Source organism: Tachysurus vachellii, chromosome 9, assembly GCF_030014155.1.
Source record: "Tachysurus vachellii isolate PV-2020 chromosome 9, HZAU_Pvac_v1, whole genome shotgun sequence".
NCBI classification, from domain to species: domain Eukaryota; kingdom Metazoa; phylum Chordata; class Actinopteri; order Siluriformes; family Bagridae; genus Tachysurus; species Tachysurus vachellii.
The window spans coordinates 3091765-3106764 of NC_083468.1; the positions used below are offsets into that span (position 1 = coordinate 3091765).

Below are 15000 nucleotides of genomic sequence, written 5' to 3' on the forward strand. Positions count from 1 at the left end.
TTAAAGCGCCGCTGCATCGCTCTCTTTATGTAGAGATAGAGTGAGTGGGTAATTCCCCCATGCAACAGCCGCAGCAATTTCCATGCAAGATGAAATTTTACTCAACATTTTATTATAAAGTAAATCTTTTTGTTCACTGGAAGATCTTCAAGGTGAAACCTTTTCTGTGTCGAACATGAAAATGTTTTTTCTGGCACAGCTGCTGAGCCTCTCACTTATATTTATAATACACAGGCTATGCTTCATTTCTATTCATTTAGACCAGAGAATAAAACCCATTCTGATTTTCCCTTGAAAACAAACGGGTGAAATCACTCGGTCGTGTCTTGTTTGCACTCGTATCCGATTACACGCACATACGAGCAGGATCATCCTCCAGGCCTGAGTAGGTTCTCCAGAACTTCTGTTCTCCAGCAGACTCGTTCAGGGTTCAGTACAGTGAGTCGTTTCTGCCTCAGATATTAAAGTGACCTGAGAACGCCGTACGATCTGTTGGCGAAAATATATCGCGAGATATTTTTGCAAATGACTTTTTCATAACATCTACTTCATTGGGCCTTAATTATAAACCTTTTAGTAAAATTGTGCAGAAATGTTTGCAGAAAGAAAACTCACGAGTGAGTGTCCCTGACAACTCGTTTGCATGTAACGACGCCCACAAAACTCTAAAAAAGGTCAAGAGCACAGACAGCTGGGAGCACGAAATGAACGATGAGGGTAAAGGCTGAAAGACAGAAGTGGAAGATATTCTGACTCACTTTTATGGGAACAAAAAACCCAACAAACAATAAGAATCAGTGAGCACTAAATATTCTGTCCGCTGAGGGGTTTGTTGTTTGACTGTCAACAAATCGACGCGTCCTCCGTTTATAGGGAAAAGAATCCTGCAGCTGATCCCACGATATGAAAGTTTAAGTCGTGTCTGTATTTAGCTAGCGATCGTGACGTTTCACATATTTTTTTTGTCATTTTCTGATCTTCACAGCCATACGCGCTTGTTAAAAATCCCGCTTTGTCGTTATAATAAGCTCCACACTTCTGGGAAGAATTTCCACTAGATGAATTTCCACTGGGGTCACGGTGGCTTAGTGGTTAGCACGTTCTCCTCACACCTCCAGGGTTGGGGGTTCGATTCCCGCCTCCGCCTTGTGTGTGTGGAGTTTGCATGTTCTCCCCGTGCCTCGGGGGTTTCCTCCGGGTACTCCGGTTTCCTCCCCCGGTCCAAAGACATGCATGGTAGGTTGATTGGCATCTCTGGAAAATTGTCCATAGTGTGTGATTGTGTGAGTGAATGAGAGTGTGTGTGTGTGTGCCCTGTGATGGGTTGGCACTCCGTCCAGGGTGTATCCTGCCTTGATGCCCGATGACGCCTGAGATAGGCACAGGCTCCCCGTGACCCGAGGTAGTTCGGATAAGTGGTAGAAAATGAATGAATGAATAATGGTCTCAGCAAGTGAGTGAGTGAGTGAGTGAATTTCCACTCTGATGTTGGGATGTTGAGGAGACTCCAGTCCCTGTGGGGTTGAGTCAGAAACAGGGCTCTGTGCAGGACATTCGAGTTCTTCCACACCAACCTCAAACTCCACACCATGTCGTCATGGAGCTCGGGGCTTTGTGCACGGCTGCATTGTCACGTTCGAACACGTTCGAGCTTCTCATTTCCGGTGAAGCGAAATTATAAAGCTACAGCACACAAAGACTTTCTATACAATTGTGTGCTTTAGGTTATAGGCATGATGGTTTAAGGTGCACAAACTTTTGGTCACACTGCGTACGTTCATTATCGGTTCAGAGCGTCGTCGCTTCTACAGGAATTCCTCTCAGAGTTGAAGCGTGGACTTAAGTGATGAACTGCACCAGTCCACTGGCAGATGTGTGGAGTGTTTATTGATTTTCCTGCCTCGTTCCAAACACACTCTCCATTAACACACTGTAATTCCTCTTAGGATATGAAATATATGGGGGAAAAAAACACACTTTGTAACTGTTAACATTTTATAAGAAAAAAGCTCATCACGTCGCTGCGGTCGTACGAGACTGTTTATCTCAGTCTTCTGCTCGGAGCTGATGAATGGAGCGAGTTTGTAAGGCAGGGCTTCAGATACAATCCGAACATTCCTGCAAAATCTTACGCATCCTCGATTTCCAGTCATTTCGGTCAGAGTACTTATTTGTCCAAATCGACGTTTCAGTCAGTATAACGATGTTCTGTCTGTGAGTCTGATCTAAAATGAGTCAGGAGTCAAGATCCAAACATTAGTGTGATCTAAAATGAGTCAGGAGTCAAGATCCAAACATTAGTGTGATCTAAAATGAGTCAGGAGTCAAGATCCAAACATTAGTGTGATCTAAAATGAGTCAGGAGTCAAGATCCAAACATTAGTGTGATCTAAAACGAGTCAAGAGTCAAGATCCAAACATTAGTGTGATCAAAAATGAGTCAGGAGTCAAGATCCAAACATTAGTGTGATCTAAAACGAGTCAAGAGTCAAGATCCAAACATTAGTGTGAAGAAAAATAAAGGTTTTTGGATCATTTCAACATGGACACAATAAAAAAAAGGAGGAAACTCTATTGTTTTTGGTAAAAATACTGTTTTAAACGTCAATTGTTTTGAAAACCCAGTTTTTGTGGAGAAAACGGTGGACTTCGCACGGTTGCCACAGTGATGTCTGACACCAGTTTTCATCAGCAAAACGGACGCCCTCATGTACCGGAGTTCTTTTTAAACTGGTGATGTAGTTGACGTGGTTATTGATTGGCTAGCGGTGCTGCTGAAGAAGTTAGATATTACGTTCAGTCGTGTCATAAAACAAACCCCTACAAACAAAGTTCTGTAATAATTAAGCGATTAGCCGAGTTGCAGCGCTAACTCGAACGCCAGGATTCATCAGCCGTAAAATTTCTGCGCTTCACGTCTCACTATTTAGCGTTAGTCGCCCATCCAGGGCTCCAATACCCCTGCGTAAGGCACAACGCTCCTCTGTGGAGCTTCATGAGGAACATTCTCACTTTTTTTAAAGAAAAGTGTGCTGTTCTTCACCGTGCTGTGTAAGCCTGATGCACGGCGTATAACATAATGATGCTGTGGTGAACAATATGTCCTTGTATGACAGTTTTGCGACAAACAAAAAAGTATTGGCACCCCCGGGTTTCGTTTGGGCTGCTCACCGTTATTACAGCAAGTCTGACTCGTGTTTTAATAAAAAATAAACCGAAGAAGTGTTCCTGCTGGAACGGTTACGCGATTGAGGACGGAGACGATACCTGACCCGGGTACAGATAGTCCTGGATTAGTAACTCTAATCTCGTACGGAAAAAGCGCTACAAGAAGACGACCTAGACACGAAGTATGTGGACTCGTAGCCATAAGCACAGAGTTTCCTCTTAATAGGAACGTGCCATGACTTTTAGTCGCACTCTCAGCTGGCGGCTCCGAAAGGATCCCTTTCTCACTTCCCGTTAGTCATTTCACAGCTTCTTGTTAGACCGTGCTTTTCATCTTCAGATAAATGACTTCTGCACTAAGAAGTTTTTTTTCTCTCCCAGACACTGGAATCGTCTACTGTCTCATACAGATGTCTGCTACAGATGAGAACCACTCCAGAGTTGTATAAGTACAGCAGATGAGCTCATCATCATATGAATCTACAATCACTTCACATTAACAGACATCCACGGAAGCTCCGCCCCCAAAGATGCACTCTGGCTGTACGTCATGTTAGAAAGAAAACGTCCGGATTTCGTTTAACATGTCTTAAAATCTAATACTTTACTAATGACTTTAATGGTGTTATCGTTAGAACACGATTCATTTGCTGCTCAACTTTGAGACAGAAAATGGACATTTTTTTTTGTGAAAACGCTTACGAACAGCCTCTAACATTTCAGATAGAGCAAACTGTGACTGTCTCCTATAATTTAACTCTTCATTTCAGGAGAAACTTACAGATTGGTAACAGATGTGCATTATGAGCACATCTGAATCGTGTGTTAAGAAATTCCTCTTCTAAAATGAGACTGGGTTAAAGAGAACAGCGGTATTTCTGAGCACAGGGTCCAACCCTAGAGATTTCTTAACCAGAGACCTGTCAGAAAAGGACCTGAATGCATGCTAATTAGCTTCCTCTGTGTCATTATTTCCCTTCATACGAGCAGAAGTCTGACTGCATCTCAGCTTGTCTTCCAGGCCTCGTAAACGAGAGCGGTGTTTACCGTTGACTTTACTGCTGAGGTTATTCGGTTAACCTCGGTTTGGGATTGGAGTCACCGCTTGACAGGATTATCCAGATTTTTGCAAACACACTAATAAATTTGAACTTGATTTGAAGGTTTAGTGGAAGCTCTAAAATAAAGGAGCATAGCAGAGAGAAGCAGAACTGAGTGAAGAGTTTAGGATTACTGCTACAGGATCCCGTGTGTGTGTGTGTGTGTGTGTGTGTGTGTGTGTGTGTGTGAGAGAGAGAGAGTGCACGGTGCACATGGATCAGAATATGTCACAGGCAGTGGATTGGATCAATCTCATCATCCTCCACTTCCCTCTCACTTATACCCCTTTTCCACCAAAAAGAACCGGGTGCTGGTTCAGAGCTGGTGCTGGTGCTGGTTCAAAGTTGGTTCCAGAGGCGAACCTTCTAAGAACCGGTTTGCCTTTCCATCGGTTAGAGAGCCGTCACAGAGCCGAGTCTGACGTCACTGTATACGTGTCACGTTACACAGCAACGTTAGCGCAGCATCGGCAAACACAAACACATCAACAACAATGGCGGATGTTGCTTTACTGTTAATGCTCATGGCTTTGTGAACCTACATTAACACCCAAACGCGGCGAATCCAACGTGTACGTGCAGCTAGATGTAATCTGTATATCTTATCTTATATTTGTATATTTTATCATTAACACAGAAAAAAGTTAGCCTTAGCATCTAGCTACCTACTATCATGTGTGCTGATAATGTATCATATTGAGGTAAAGTAAAAAAAAAAATTAGTATACTTAAGGTACATTATCAAATGCGCTAACAGTAACCCCGCCCCCAGCCTCGCACACAGCCCCTGACACAAGCTAAGTCTAGACCAGCAACGTTTTGGTGCTACTTAAGAACCACTTTTCCTGGTTCATAGCCGGTGCTTTGGCTGTCGAAAAAGAAAGAACTGGTTCTAAATTAGGCTCCGAACCAGCACTCAAACTGCCTCGGTGGAAAAGGGGCATGAGTACTTCTCTCTAATCACATGACAGTGAACACCTGAGAGCTTCCTCTGAGGTGTGTGAAGCCACCACACACACACACCTGAGTTCCTTGTCAACTATGGGTTGTCTTCTCCTCCAAGTTCAGGCAATGATGTCATTCGCAGAAGTGACATTAACCATAAACGTCACTCGTCGCCGTTACCTCGTTGCTAACGACAGCACGAACGTGGAGGCGTCCGTGTTTTATTTTGTCTCCCCTGCTTTGTAGCTCGAATACACAGCCGTCGATTAAAAGGAAAACAATTAGAGTAACAAATAAACAAACAGCACAGCACGTGCAGTACGTACAGAAGCTCCCCGTGAGTATATCTGTATTTGAATGTAATTAATAGCTCTTCTACCAGCGCAGCAGCATAACGTTATTGCTGTAATGTTAGGGCTTAAAAAGATTTGTTTGTTTCCTTGTTAAACTGGCTGTAGTTCTGTTTCACCGCTATTGTGCCTTTTCTCTGCGTCTCACAGAGTCCAGCTTTAATTACTGCGCTAATTGTTTTGCGTGTGTGCAGCAGCAGCTGTGGCCTTCTGAAGAACTAAATGGTGGCTATAAATCTCTTGTCCCCGTGGCCAGGAGGACCGGGTGGCCCAGACACAGCTGCACCGTGTCCATCACACGCTCCCTTTCATTTACATTTTGAGCGGGCCGTCGCTCGTACGTTCGATGTTCAGCACTCGCTGGAAAACCGAGGCGGCAAGTTTGACCGATGAGATGCTTCGGAAGAATTTAGAAGAGAGAAAGACCTGGGAAAAGGGATGATGAGATTTGTCATGTGTGTCATTTATATGGTCATTGTGTTAATAAGTATGTAACGTCAAACAAAAAATTGTTCTTACAGTCTTTGTATGCTTTGTATTCACAATGTGCATGAGCTAATTTAAAAGGCATTTGTCAGGAGTGTGACAGAAGTGTGTCAGCAAGAATGAAAGGAAAGGTGTAGAAGACGGTAGTGAGAGCAGCTCTGCTGTATGGGTTAGAGACTGTAGCAGTGAGGAAAAGACATGAGGCAGAGATGGAGGTAGCAGAGATGAGGATGATGAGGTTCTCTTTTGGAGTGACGAGGATGGACAGGATTAGGGACGAGCACATCAGAGGGACAGCTCGGGTTGGCTGTTTTGGGGACAAGGACAGAGAGACTAGATTGAGATGGTTTGGACATGTACAGAGGAGGGAGATGGTTATATTGGTAGAAGGATGTTGGAGATGGAGCTGCCAGGTAAGAGGTCAAGAGGAAGGACAAAGAGGAGATATATGGATGTGTTAAATGAGGACATGAAGGTTATTGGTGTGAGAGTCGAAGATGATGAGTGTAGAGTTAGGTGGAAACTGATGATTCGCTGTGGCGACCCCTTAACGGGAAAAGACGCGACTAGAAGAAGAAGACAGAGCAATATTGACGAAAATCTCATTGCCAGAGATTTAGACTGACTGCAGAAGCTCTGGACTGTTTTTGTTGGACAAGGAACCACCCAAGAGGGTGTATTGTCCCTTGTTGTGGAATTTCCGAGGTTAGAGAGATTTAAAGAATAAAGTATAACACTGGTAGACACGAGCAAGAGTAAAAAGGTTACACAATTTATTGTGCTCAGCTGTGCAGCAGAGGGGCACGGTGGCTTAGTGGTTAGCACGTTCGCCTCACACCTCCAGGGTCGGGGTTCGGTTCCCGCCTCCACCTTGTGTGTGTGGAGTTTGCATGTTCTCCCCGTGCCTCGGGGGTTTCCTCCGGGTACTCCGGTTTCCTCCCCCGGTCCAAAGACATGCATGGTAGGTTGATTGGCATCTCTGGAAAATTGTCCCTAGTGTGTGATTGCGTGAGTGAATGAGAGTGTGTGTGTGCCCTGTGATGGGTTGGCAGTCCGTCCAGGGTGTATCCTGCCTTGATGCCCGATGACGCCTGAGATTGTCACAGGCTCCCCGTGACCCGAGGTAGTTCGGATAAGCGGTAGAAGATGAATGAATGAGCTGCGCAGTAGGACCCAACACTCCACATGTAGCATGAGGGATGAAGGGCCGAGATCATTGATTACATCAAGGTTTTATAGACAGAACTCAAGAAAACAGAAGATATGTAAAAGCAAAACATCATCAATCATTGGCTCAAAATTACCTCATGCATCTCCTGACCAAGCTAATCTGACCAGGCCAAGGTCTTCTAGAGGACGTATTGGACGTTGTTTATGGACAACTCGTCCCCAGTCCCTTGTCATAATCGTAACAAAACCTACTGATAACGATGTCAGTCTCTGGTCATGATGCACACAAGGTACAAGCATAGAAGGACATCTTATGAACATCTTAAGATTAGAAATTTCCACCACACCCTATAAAAACAGACCATCGTACAACCACAGATAGTTCATTTAAGAAACTCGCGCAAACTCGGCTGTGAACTTCACAGCATTCGGGAACTCCAGTGTTTAGCTGATCCACATACTGTAAGCGCTCATTGTCACGGTGGTAAACACAACAGCTTTGTTCTTCCATGAGAGAAGTAGAGCGTCACCACGGCTTTGTTGTCTTTGTTTTCTTTAAATCCTGTAGAATCCAACCAACCGGAGTACGACTACAAAACTCCTGAAGTGTTTCTAATTTTGTGTCCCGTATGCAGCCGATGTTTAGCCTAAGGTTCGTGGGCACGACATCCGAGACCGAGACTTTTACTTTTCATAAATAAACAAAATGGTGGTCACACCAGCAGACGCCAGCAAATTTCCTTCTATCTTTGCACAAGCTTGTACCTGTACCTGAGAGAACAGCTGCTCTTTCAGACGCAAAGCTTCGACTTCGTTTTAACGTTAAATCATCTGTTGAGCGTTTAAACTACGTACAGTTCATCTCCCTGTTCACCAGCTGTTTCCACTCATCTGGAGTCTTCTCTAATGAAGTCTCTCGCTTATATTCTGCACCAAACACAAACAAATAAGTCATTTGAACACTTTAATGAACACACGAAGTCTACCTGTTTTATACAGCAGGGTATTCGCGAGCCAGACACCCGACGCGCCTCATATTCGCCTTGCAAAAAAGCCAATTAACTTTAATGAGGAAGGATGTGAGCTTGCAAAAAAAGAAAAAAACCTGCTTTTGGTGGCAATTAATTTGTCTTCATCGCGAGTTCATTTAGGTAACGTTAACAAAAATCTGCGAGTGTTGGGAATGTAAGGTGAGAGAAAGCACTACGGAAAGAAGAAGAGTGATGCTAATGATGGAGTAGTGATGGAGTAGGTTCTCTGTCTCTCTCTCTCTCTCTCTCTCTCTCTCTCTCTTTCTCTCTCTCTCTCTCTCTCTCTCTCTCTCTCTCTCTCTCTAACACACACAACTTTTTTTATTAGAGAAATAAGGTAGCATGAGGGATTTTATTGGAAGACTGAAATACACTTATCATATCTGATGTAAACCTTTCAAGTCTTTGAAGTACACACCATGTTGCCATAGTGCCAACCTTTACAGTTTTATACAGAGTTTATAGTCGTCTGATTCCCTCCTATCCTGCTTTAGAGGTCAAAAGGTTTAAAAGATTGTTTTTTCAGAGGTTAAATTTACCGTGAATAAAAGTCACACGACAGAAAAGACATTTTGGTCGATAGAAATGGGAAAGGCCCCACCTCCTTTCTCCCGTTTTCTTGTTAAGCTCCACCTCCTTTCTCGCTGTCGCATGTTAAGCCTCCTTTCTTTCATTCTCTCTTTAAACCCCACCTCCTTTCTCCCTGTCTCACGTTAAGCCCCACCTCCTTTCTTTCATTCTCTCTTTAAACCCCACCTCCTTTCTCCCTGTCTCACGTTAAGCCCCACCTCCTTTCTCCCTGTCTCACGTTAAGCCCCACCTCCTTTCTCCCTGTCTCACGTTAGGCCCCACCTCCTTTCTCCCTGTCTCACGTTAGGCCCCACCTCCTTTCTTTCGTTCTCCCTTTAAACCCCACCTCTTTCTCCCGTTCTCCTGTTAAGCCCCACCTCTTTCTCCCTGTCTCACATTAAGCCCCACCTCCTTTCTCCCTGTCTCACGTTAAGCCCCACCTCCTTTCTCCCTGTCTCACGTTAGGCCCCACCTCCTTTCTTTCGTTCTCCCTTTAAACCCCACCTCTTTCTCCCGTTCTCCTGTTAAGCCCCACCTCTTTCTCCCTGTCTCACATTAAGCCTCACCTCCTTTCTCCCTGTCTCACGTTAAGCTCCACCTCCTTTCTCACTTTCTCACATTAAGCCCCACCCCCTTTCTCCCTGTCTCACGTTAAGCCCCAACTCCTTTCTACTTGTTTCACATTAAGCCCCACCTCCTTTCTCCCTGTTGCACGATAAGTCCGACCTCCTTTCTTTCATTCTCCCTTTAAACCCCACCTCTTTCTCCCGTTCTCCTGTTAAGCCCCACCTCCTTTCTCCCTGTCTCACGTTAAGCTCCACCTCCTTTCTCACTTTCTCACATTAAGCCCCACCTCCTTTCTCCCTTTCTCAAGTTAAGCCCCACCTCCTTTCTTTCATTCTCGCTTTAAACCCCACCACTTTCTCCCCTTCTCACGTTAAGCCCCACCTCCTTTCTCCCATTAAGCCCCACCTCCTTTTGCCCTGTCACTTTATCAAACCAAACTTGAGTCCTGAGAACATGAGACTACGGTTTGTTTGATTTAAAAAAAACTTTTTTTTTTACTAGGGAAGTCCTAAGAGCCCATGCATTATTCCATGCATTATTATATGTTTCCTTTTCTGATGTCTGCATCTTTATGGTCGAAGACAATATAGTGACCCTACTGCGGTTAATCCAACCTCTGTGTCTGAAAGCACAGTTAAACTAACCGCACATATTTTAGATACGGAGCGTTAACAGCACTGAAAGATAAAAAAGAGGACCGCTGGCTCATTAAATAAGGGATAAATATTCATTTCATTTGAAACTTTGTCATTTTTATTTTATAATTTCTGTAAAGCTCCTTTGAGACAACGTCCATGTCAATTAAATGCGCTATACAAATAAAATGAATTTAAATTGAACATGCAAAAAATATCTGCAGTGTTTTTCAATAAATCTTTTGCGATTATTTTAACGTCCCTGCGCACTTCTGATAGTGTTCTCGAGGAGCTGAAGCTGTAATTAAAGGCTGGAAGGGCGCTGAACACTCGTACGGTGGGGATTTCACTGAAAGACTTGTCACAAAACGGGCTTTTGTCTGTGCTAATTAACTTTAACTTTACCATCAGTTCAGTGTCTCACGTTTGTTTCTGGTCTCTCAGTTAACTACAGCTCAGTTAAAACCAGCAGGGAGACTGAACAAACTTTCTTTAGTCATTACTGAACACTTCTTAAATGTCCTAGTTTTAATATAATATCAGGATTATACTTCTGCAGAACGACTCACAAATACACCAAAAGAGCTTTATTTATTTCCTGATTGATATGTAGCATGTAAACCTGGAATGATTGACAGCTGCATATCTCTTTTATAAGCTTAGGAAAGAGTGTCATTTTTTACCAAAATATTATATTTGCATGTATAGCTGCATGTCAAACACATTAAGCCCCACCTCCTTTCTCCCTGTCTCACGTTAAGCCCCACCCCCTTTCTCCCTGTCTCACATTAAGCCCCACCTCCTTTCTCCCTGTCTCACATTAAGCCCCACCTCCTTTCTCCCTGTCTCATGTTAAGCCCCACCCCTTTCTTTTGTTCTCCCTTTAAGTCCACCCTCTTTTCTTTCGTTCTCCCTTTAAGCCCCACCTCCTTTCTCCTGTTTCACATTAAGCCCCACCTCCTTTCTTTCGTTCTCCCTTTAAGCCCCACCTCCTTTCTCCCATCTCACATTAAGCCCCACCTCCTTTCTTTCGTTCTCCCTTAAGCCCCACCTCCTTTCTCCCTGTCTCACATTAAGCCCCACCTCCTTTCTCCCTGTCTCACATTAAGCCCCACCTCCTTTCTCCCTGTCTCACATTAAGCCCCACCTCTTTCTCCCAGTCTCATGTTAAGCCCCACCCCTTTCTTTTGTTCTCCCTTTAAGTCCACCCTCGTTTCTTTCATTCTCCCTTTAAGCCCCACCTCCTTTCTCCTGTTTCACATTAAGCCCCACTTTCTTTCGTTCTCCCTTTAAGCCCCACCTCCTTTCTCCCATCTCACGTTAAACCCTACCTCCTTTCTTTCGTTCTCCCTTTAAGCCCCACCTCCTTTCTCCCTGTCTCACGTTAAACCCTACCTCCTTTCTTTCGTTCTCCCTTTAAGCCCCACCTCCTTTCTCCCTGTCTCACGTTAAGCCCCACCTCCTTTCTCCCATCTCACGTTAAGCCCCACCTCCTTTCTCCCTGTCTCACGTTAAGCCCCACCTCCTTTCTTTCGTTCTCCCTTAAGCCCCACCTCCTTTCTCCCTGTCTCACATTAAGCCCCACCTCCTTTCTTTCGTTCTCCCTTTAAGCCCCACCTCCTTTCTCCCTGTCTCACGTCAAGCCCCACCTCCTTTCTTTCGTTCTCCCTTTAAGCCCCACCTCCTTTCTCTCTGATGCATGATATAGACCCTGATGTATACGTACCATTGCAGTAAATTTTTCTTTACAAAATTTAATATCAAGTTTGCGGCTTCCACTAAGTTTGAATTCTTTTTTTTTTTTTTTACTTTTTTTTTTCTTTTTAATAAATTTCAATACAACATCAATATCACGAAAAAATTATGTCTGATATCAATCACATCATTATATCGCCAAGCTCTAGCGGAACATCCATAAATGAGTTCAGTTACTGGATTCACTTGCGCTATAGCAGCTGTAGACACCGAACAACTGTTTAGTCACCAACATGTTCTCTTTCTTGAAGCTACTAAGACAAAAAAAAAATAAAAGTACAAACAAACTTAAGGACTTTCACAGAACGCTGACACCGGAGACTCCTTCCAGTTAAACAATCGTATAATCTCTCCGTATAAAGTGTTTTTAATAAATATTATTAAGCTTAAGTTACCGGAAGCATCCACCGTGCTGTAGATGAGCTGTTACTATGGAAACGGTAGCCTGTAAGAACGGGTTCATTGACGTAAAGGTGATTTTTGTGCACAGAGAATTCCACATTACTGAGGTGTATATTGGTGTGTGGTCTCTTGTAAAGCTGAAACGGAGTGGATCGTGTCCTAGCGAGCGCACCTCTAGGTCTCAAGCAGACCGTGTGGATGTTTTCTGCAGAGTTATTTCCGTCAGTGGCCCTGGCTAAAGCTCTACATCCGTGTTTGCAGCTGTCTTTAGTTAAGCCACAGGGAACATTGATATAAAGTGTTTCGTGACCTCTCGGTCGATGTTTGTAGGTCCACTATATTTACATCCCGGTGTTTGATTTCCAGCGAGGCTGTCGGTCGGTAGCAGGACGCCGTTTGTTTACCTGCAGGCAGGATCGATTTTCAGCTGCCGATGTTTGGTTGAGATGAACAGATCAGCTGTACATTGTCTGGCTTTCGTTCGGATAAACTGCCGGACGCATCGATGCGCTCGGATTCAAGTACCGGCAAATTAGGTAATCCGTCCTCAGGAGCGTATAAAATATCCGAACGCTCTGGAACCTTAACGAGGTCAGTGATTTGGGTGAATATCTTCCTGAGCACTTCTCAAGGCCCATCACTCTGCTCGACAAGACCGGATGTTCGTTGGAATTTGGTATCCGTGTGTGAATGATCGGTTTTCCTCAGCGCTATGTGGAAGCAGATGGTTGATTTGGGTGTAGCTCTGGAGCTCAGATGGCTTCTGGATATTGGCAGCTCTTCGAACTCTATTTACGTTTAGAAGGGTGTGTTGGGCATCTCCACTGCTGGCATGACTCCCTTCTTCGCTTTCCCGAATGTCCTTCATGGAGTCAGTTCATTTCCTTTCCTTCGGAGTGAATGCAAATAGCTGTTTTGTCGTTCAAAGGACAAGCCTTTGTACGCTGCATACGCATTAGAGTAGAGTGAAATCCTTCTCTGGGGTCTGAGTCTAAGGGCTGCAGTGATAGAGGGGCAGGTGTTGGGGTTTGAAACCTCCAGTATGCTGATTAATACCCCAGAGCTTAACTTCTTAGGGATGGAACAAGACAATATATGAAAAACATGAGGCGACATTTAAACTTACAAGACTGGAGGGTTTTACAGTGTACAGTCTTCATGTCTGAAATGCTTGATGCAGCACTTTAACAAAAGTTATTAGACAATAAAAAAAACACCTTTCCAGAGTCTATAAGTCGTGGCCTAATGGTTAGAGAGTCTGACTCGTAACCCTAAGGTTATGGGTTCGAGTCTCTGGCCGGCCATGACTGAGGTGCCCTTGAGCAAGGCACCGAACCCCCACCGACTGCTCCCCGGGCACCGCAGCATAAATGGCTGCCCACTGCTCCAGGTGTGTGTTCATGGTGTGTGTGTGTGTGTGTGTTCACTGCTGTGTGTGTGCACTTTGGATGGGTTAAACGCAGAGAACGAATTCTGAGTATGGGTCACCGCACTTAGCCGTATGTCACGTCACACTAAATCCGAAGTGCAGCCATGTCACTGTGGTCAAGACCAAGAGTTTTCACCGGCGAGAGTCAACGTCAGACTCGATTCATTCCCAGTCATGGCTGGGTGCAGATAGTTCAATGACAGGAAGGAAATACTAAATTTACTCACATTTACATTTTCCATGCATCACTTTCTGCTGCTGTGAATAATCTCCCGTGTGTGGGTACGCACTTCCTAAAAATAGTGCCTAGTCTCGTCGCCGTGTCAGCGTATAATCTCACCTGGATACTATCTTCAGTACATAAGCATCGTAAGTATTGGAATCATAAAGACGGTGCTGCGCTCATACGTCACACTAAACATCTCATGTAGCGTAGTGACTTATTCAGCGTCACCCAGAAAGGCACAGGTTCCATTTTGAAGGTTTCTTCCTCATAAAGTTGTTCATTTCGGATCAGGTTTGCTCATTAGAGATCTATCTCATCACCTGGACACGTGTAAAACTGCTTATATAACCGTCCGCTCCTTTCCCAGCTTATATTAGGAGTTTAATCTGGTGCGTGTTCAAGTCACTTTGGATCGAAGCATCTGCCAAATTCAAGCGGGTGTCTTTTTACTCTGTGCTTCTGTCAAGCTGTTGAGATGTGGCACCATCTGAGCTCCATGTTTTCTTTTCTTTTCCGTTACAGGAAACGGAGATCGCGTCCGACTGCAACCACGTAAGTCCTCAAATACTCTCGCGTATAATAACAGCTTTATTTCTTCAAGGCATTGGAACGCACCTCCGAGGTTGCCAGATCTTTCTTCTTATGAGGCAAAAAAAAAAAAAAAGTAGAAGAATTTAAATAATTATCTAATAGATGTATAAGATCTCAGGGTGTAAAGTAACACTTGATCCAGACCACACGAGCTACTACATGAGCTACATGAACCTCGTTGCACTGCTTCTGATTATTTATTTATTTGTTTATTTATTTTTTTCTACAGTTGCTGTGGAACTATAAACTGAACCTGACCACCGATCCCAAGTTCGAGTCGGTAGCAGCTGAAGTGTGTAAAAGTACAATATCTGAGGTCAGTACTTTTTGTGACTCGTATTTTTTTTGCCCTTCTCATCACATTTAGAAATGTTCCAGAGCCTTTTACTGACAGCGAGCTGAGCCGCTGCATTAAATCCTTTTGAAAATATTTGTTTTCTCCACTTTTGTGTGATTAGACAGTCTGTGAGATTAGACCTTAGACAAAACGAATTTTTTTTCTCTCTATTCAGATTAAAGAATGTGCAGTTGAAGAGAGAGGTAAAGGTTATATAGTGTCCTGCCTGGTGGATCAC

General features: G+C 44.1%; 1 protein-coding gene across 1 annotated transcript in view; it reads left to right on the forward strand.

Moving 5' to 3' along the window:
• glg1b (golgi glycoprotein 1b) overlaps window positions 1-15000 on the forward strand; it is a 40980-nt gene that overhangs the window by 1999 nt on the left and 23981 nt on the right. Inside the window, exons 2-4 of the mRNA XM_060878858.1 lie at window positions 14357-14386; window positions 14655-14741; window positions 14938-15000. The exon at window positions 14938-15000 is cut by the window's right edge and continues 153 nt beyond it. Coding sequence (XP_060734841.1) covers window positions 14357-14386; window positions 14655-14741; window positions 14938-15000 — 180 coding nt within the window. The remainder of the gene's footprint in view (window positions 1-14356; window positions 14387-14654; window positions 14742-14937) is intronic.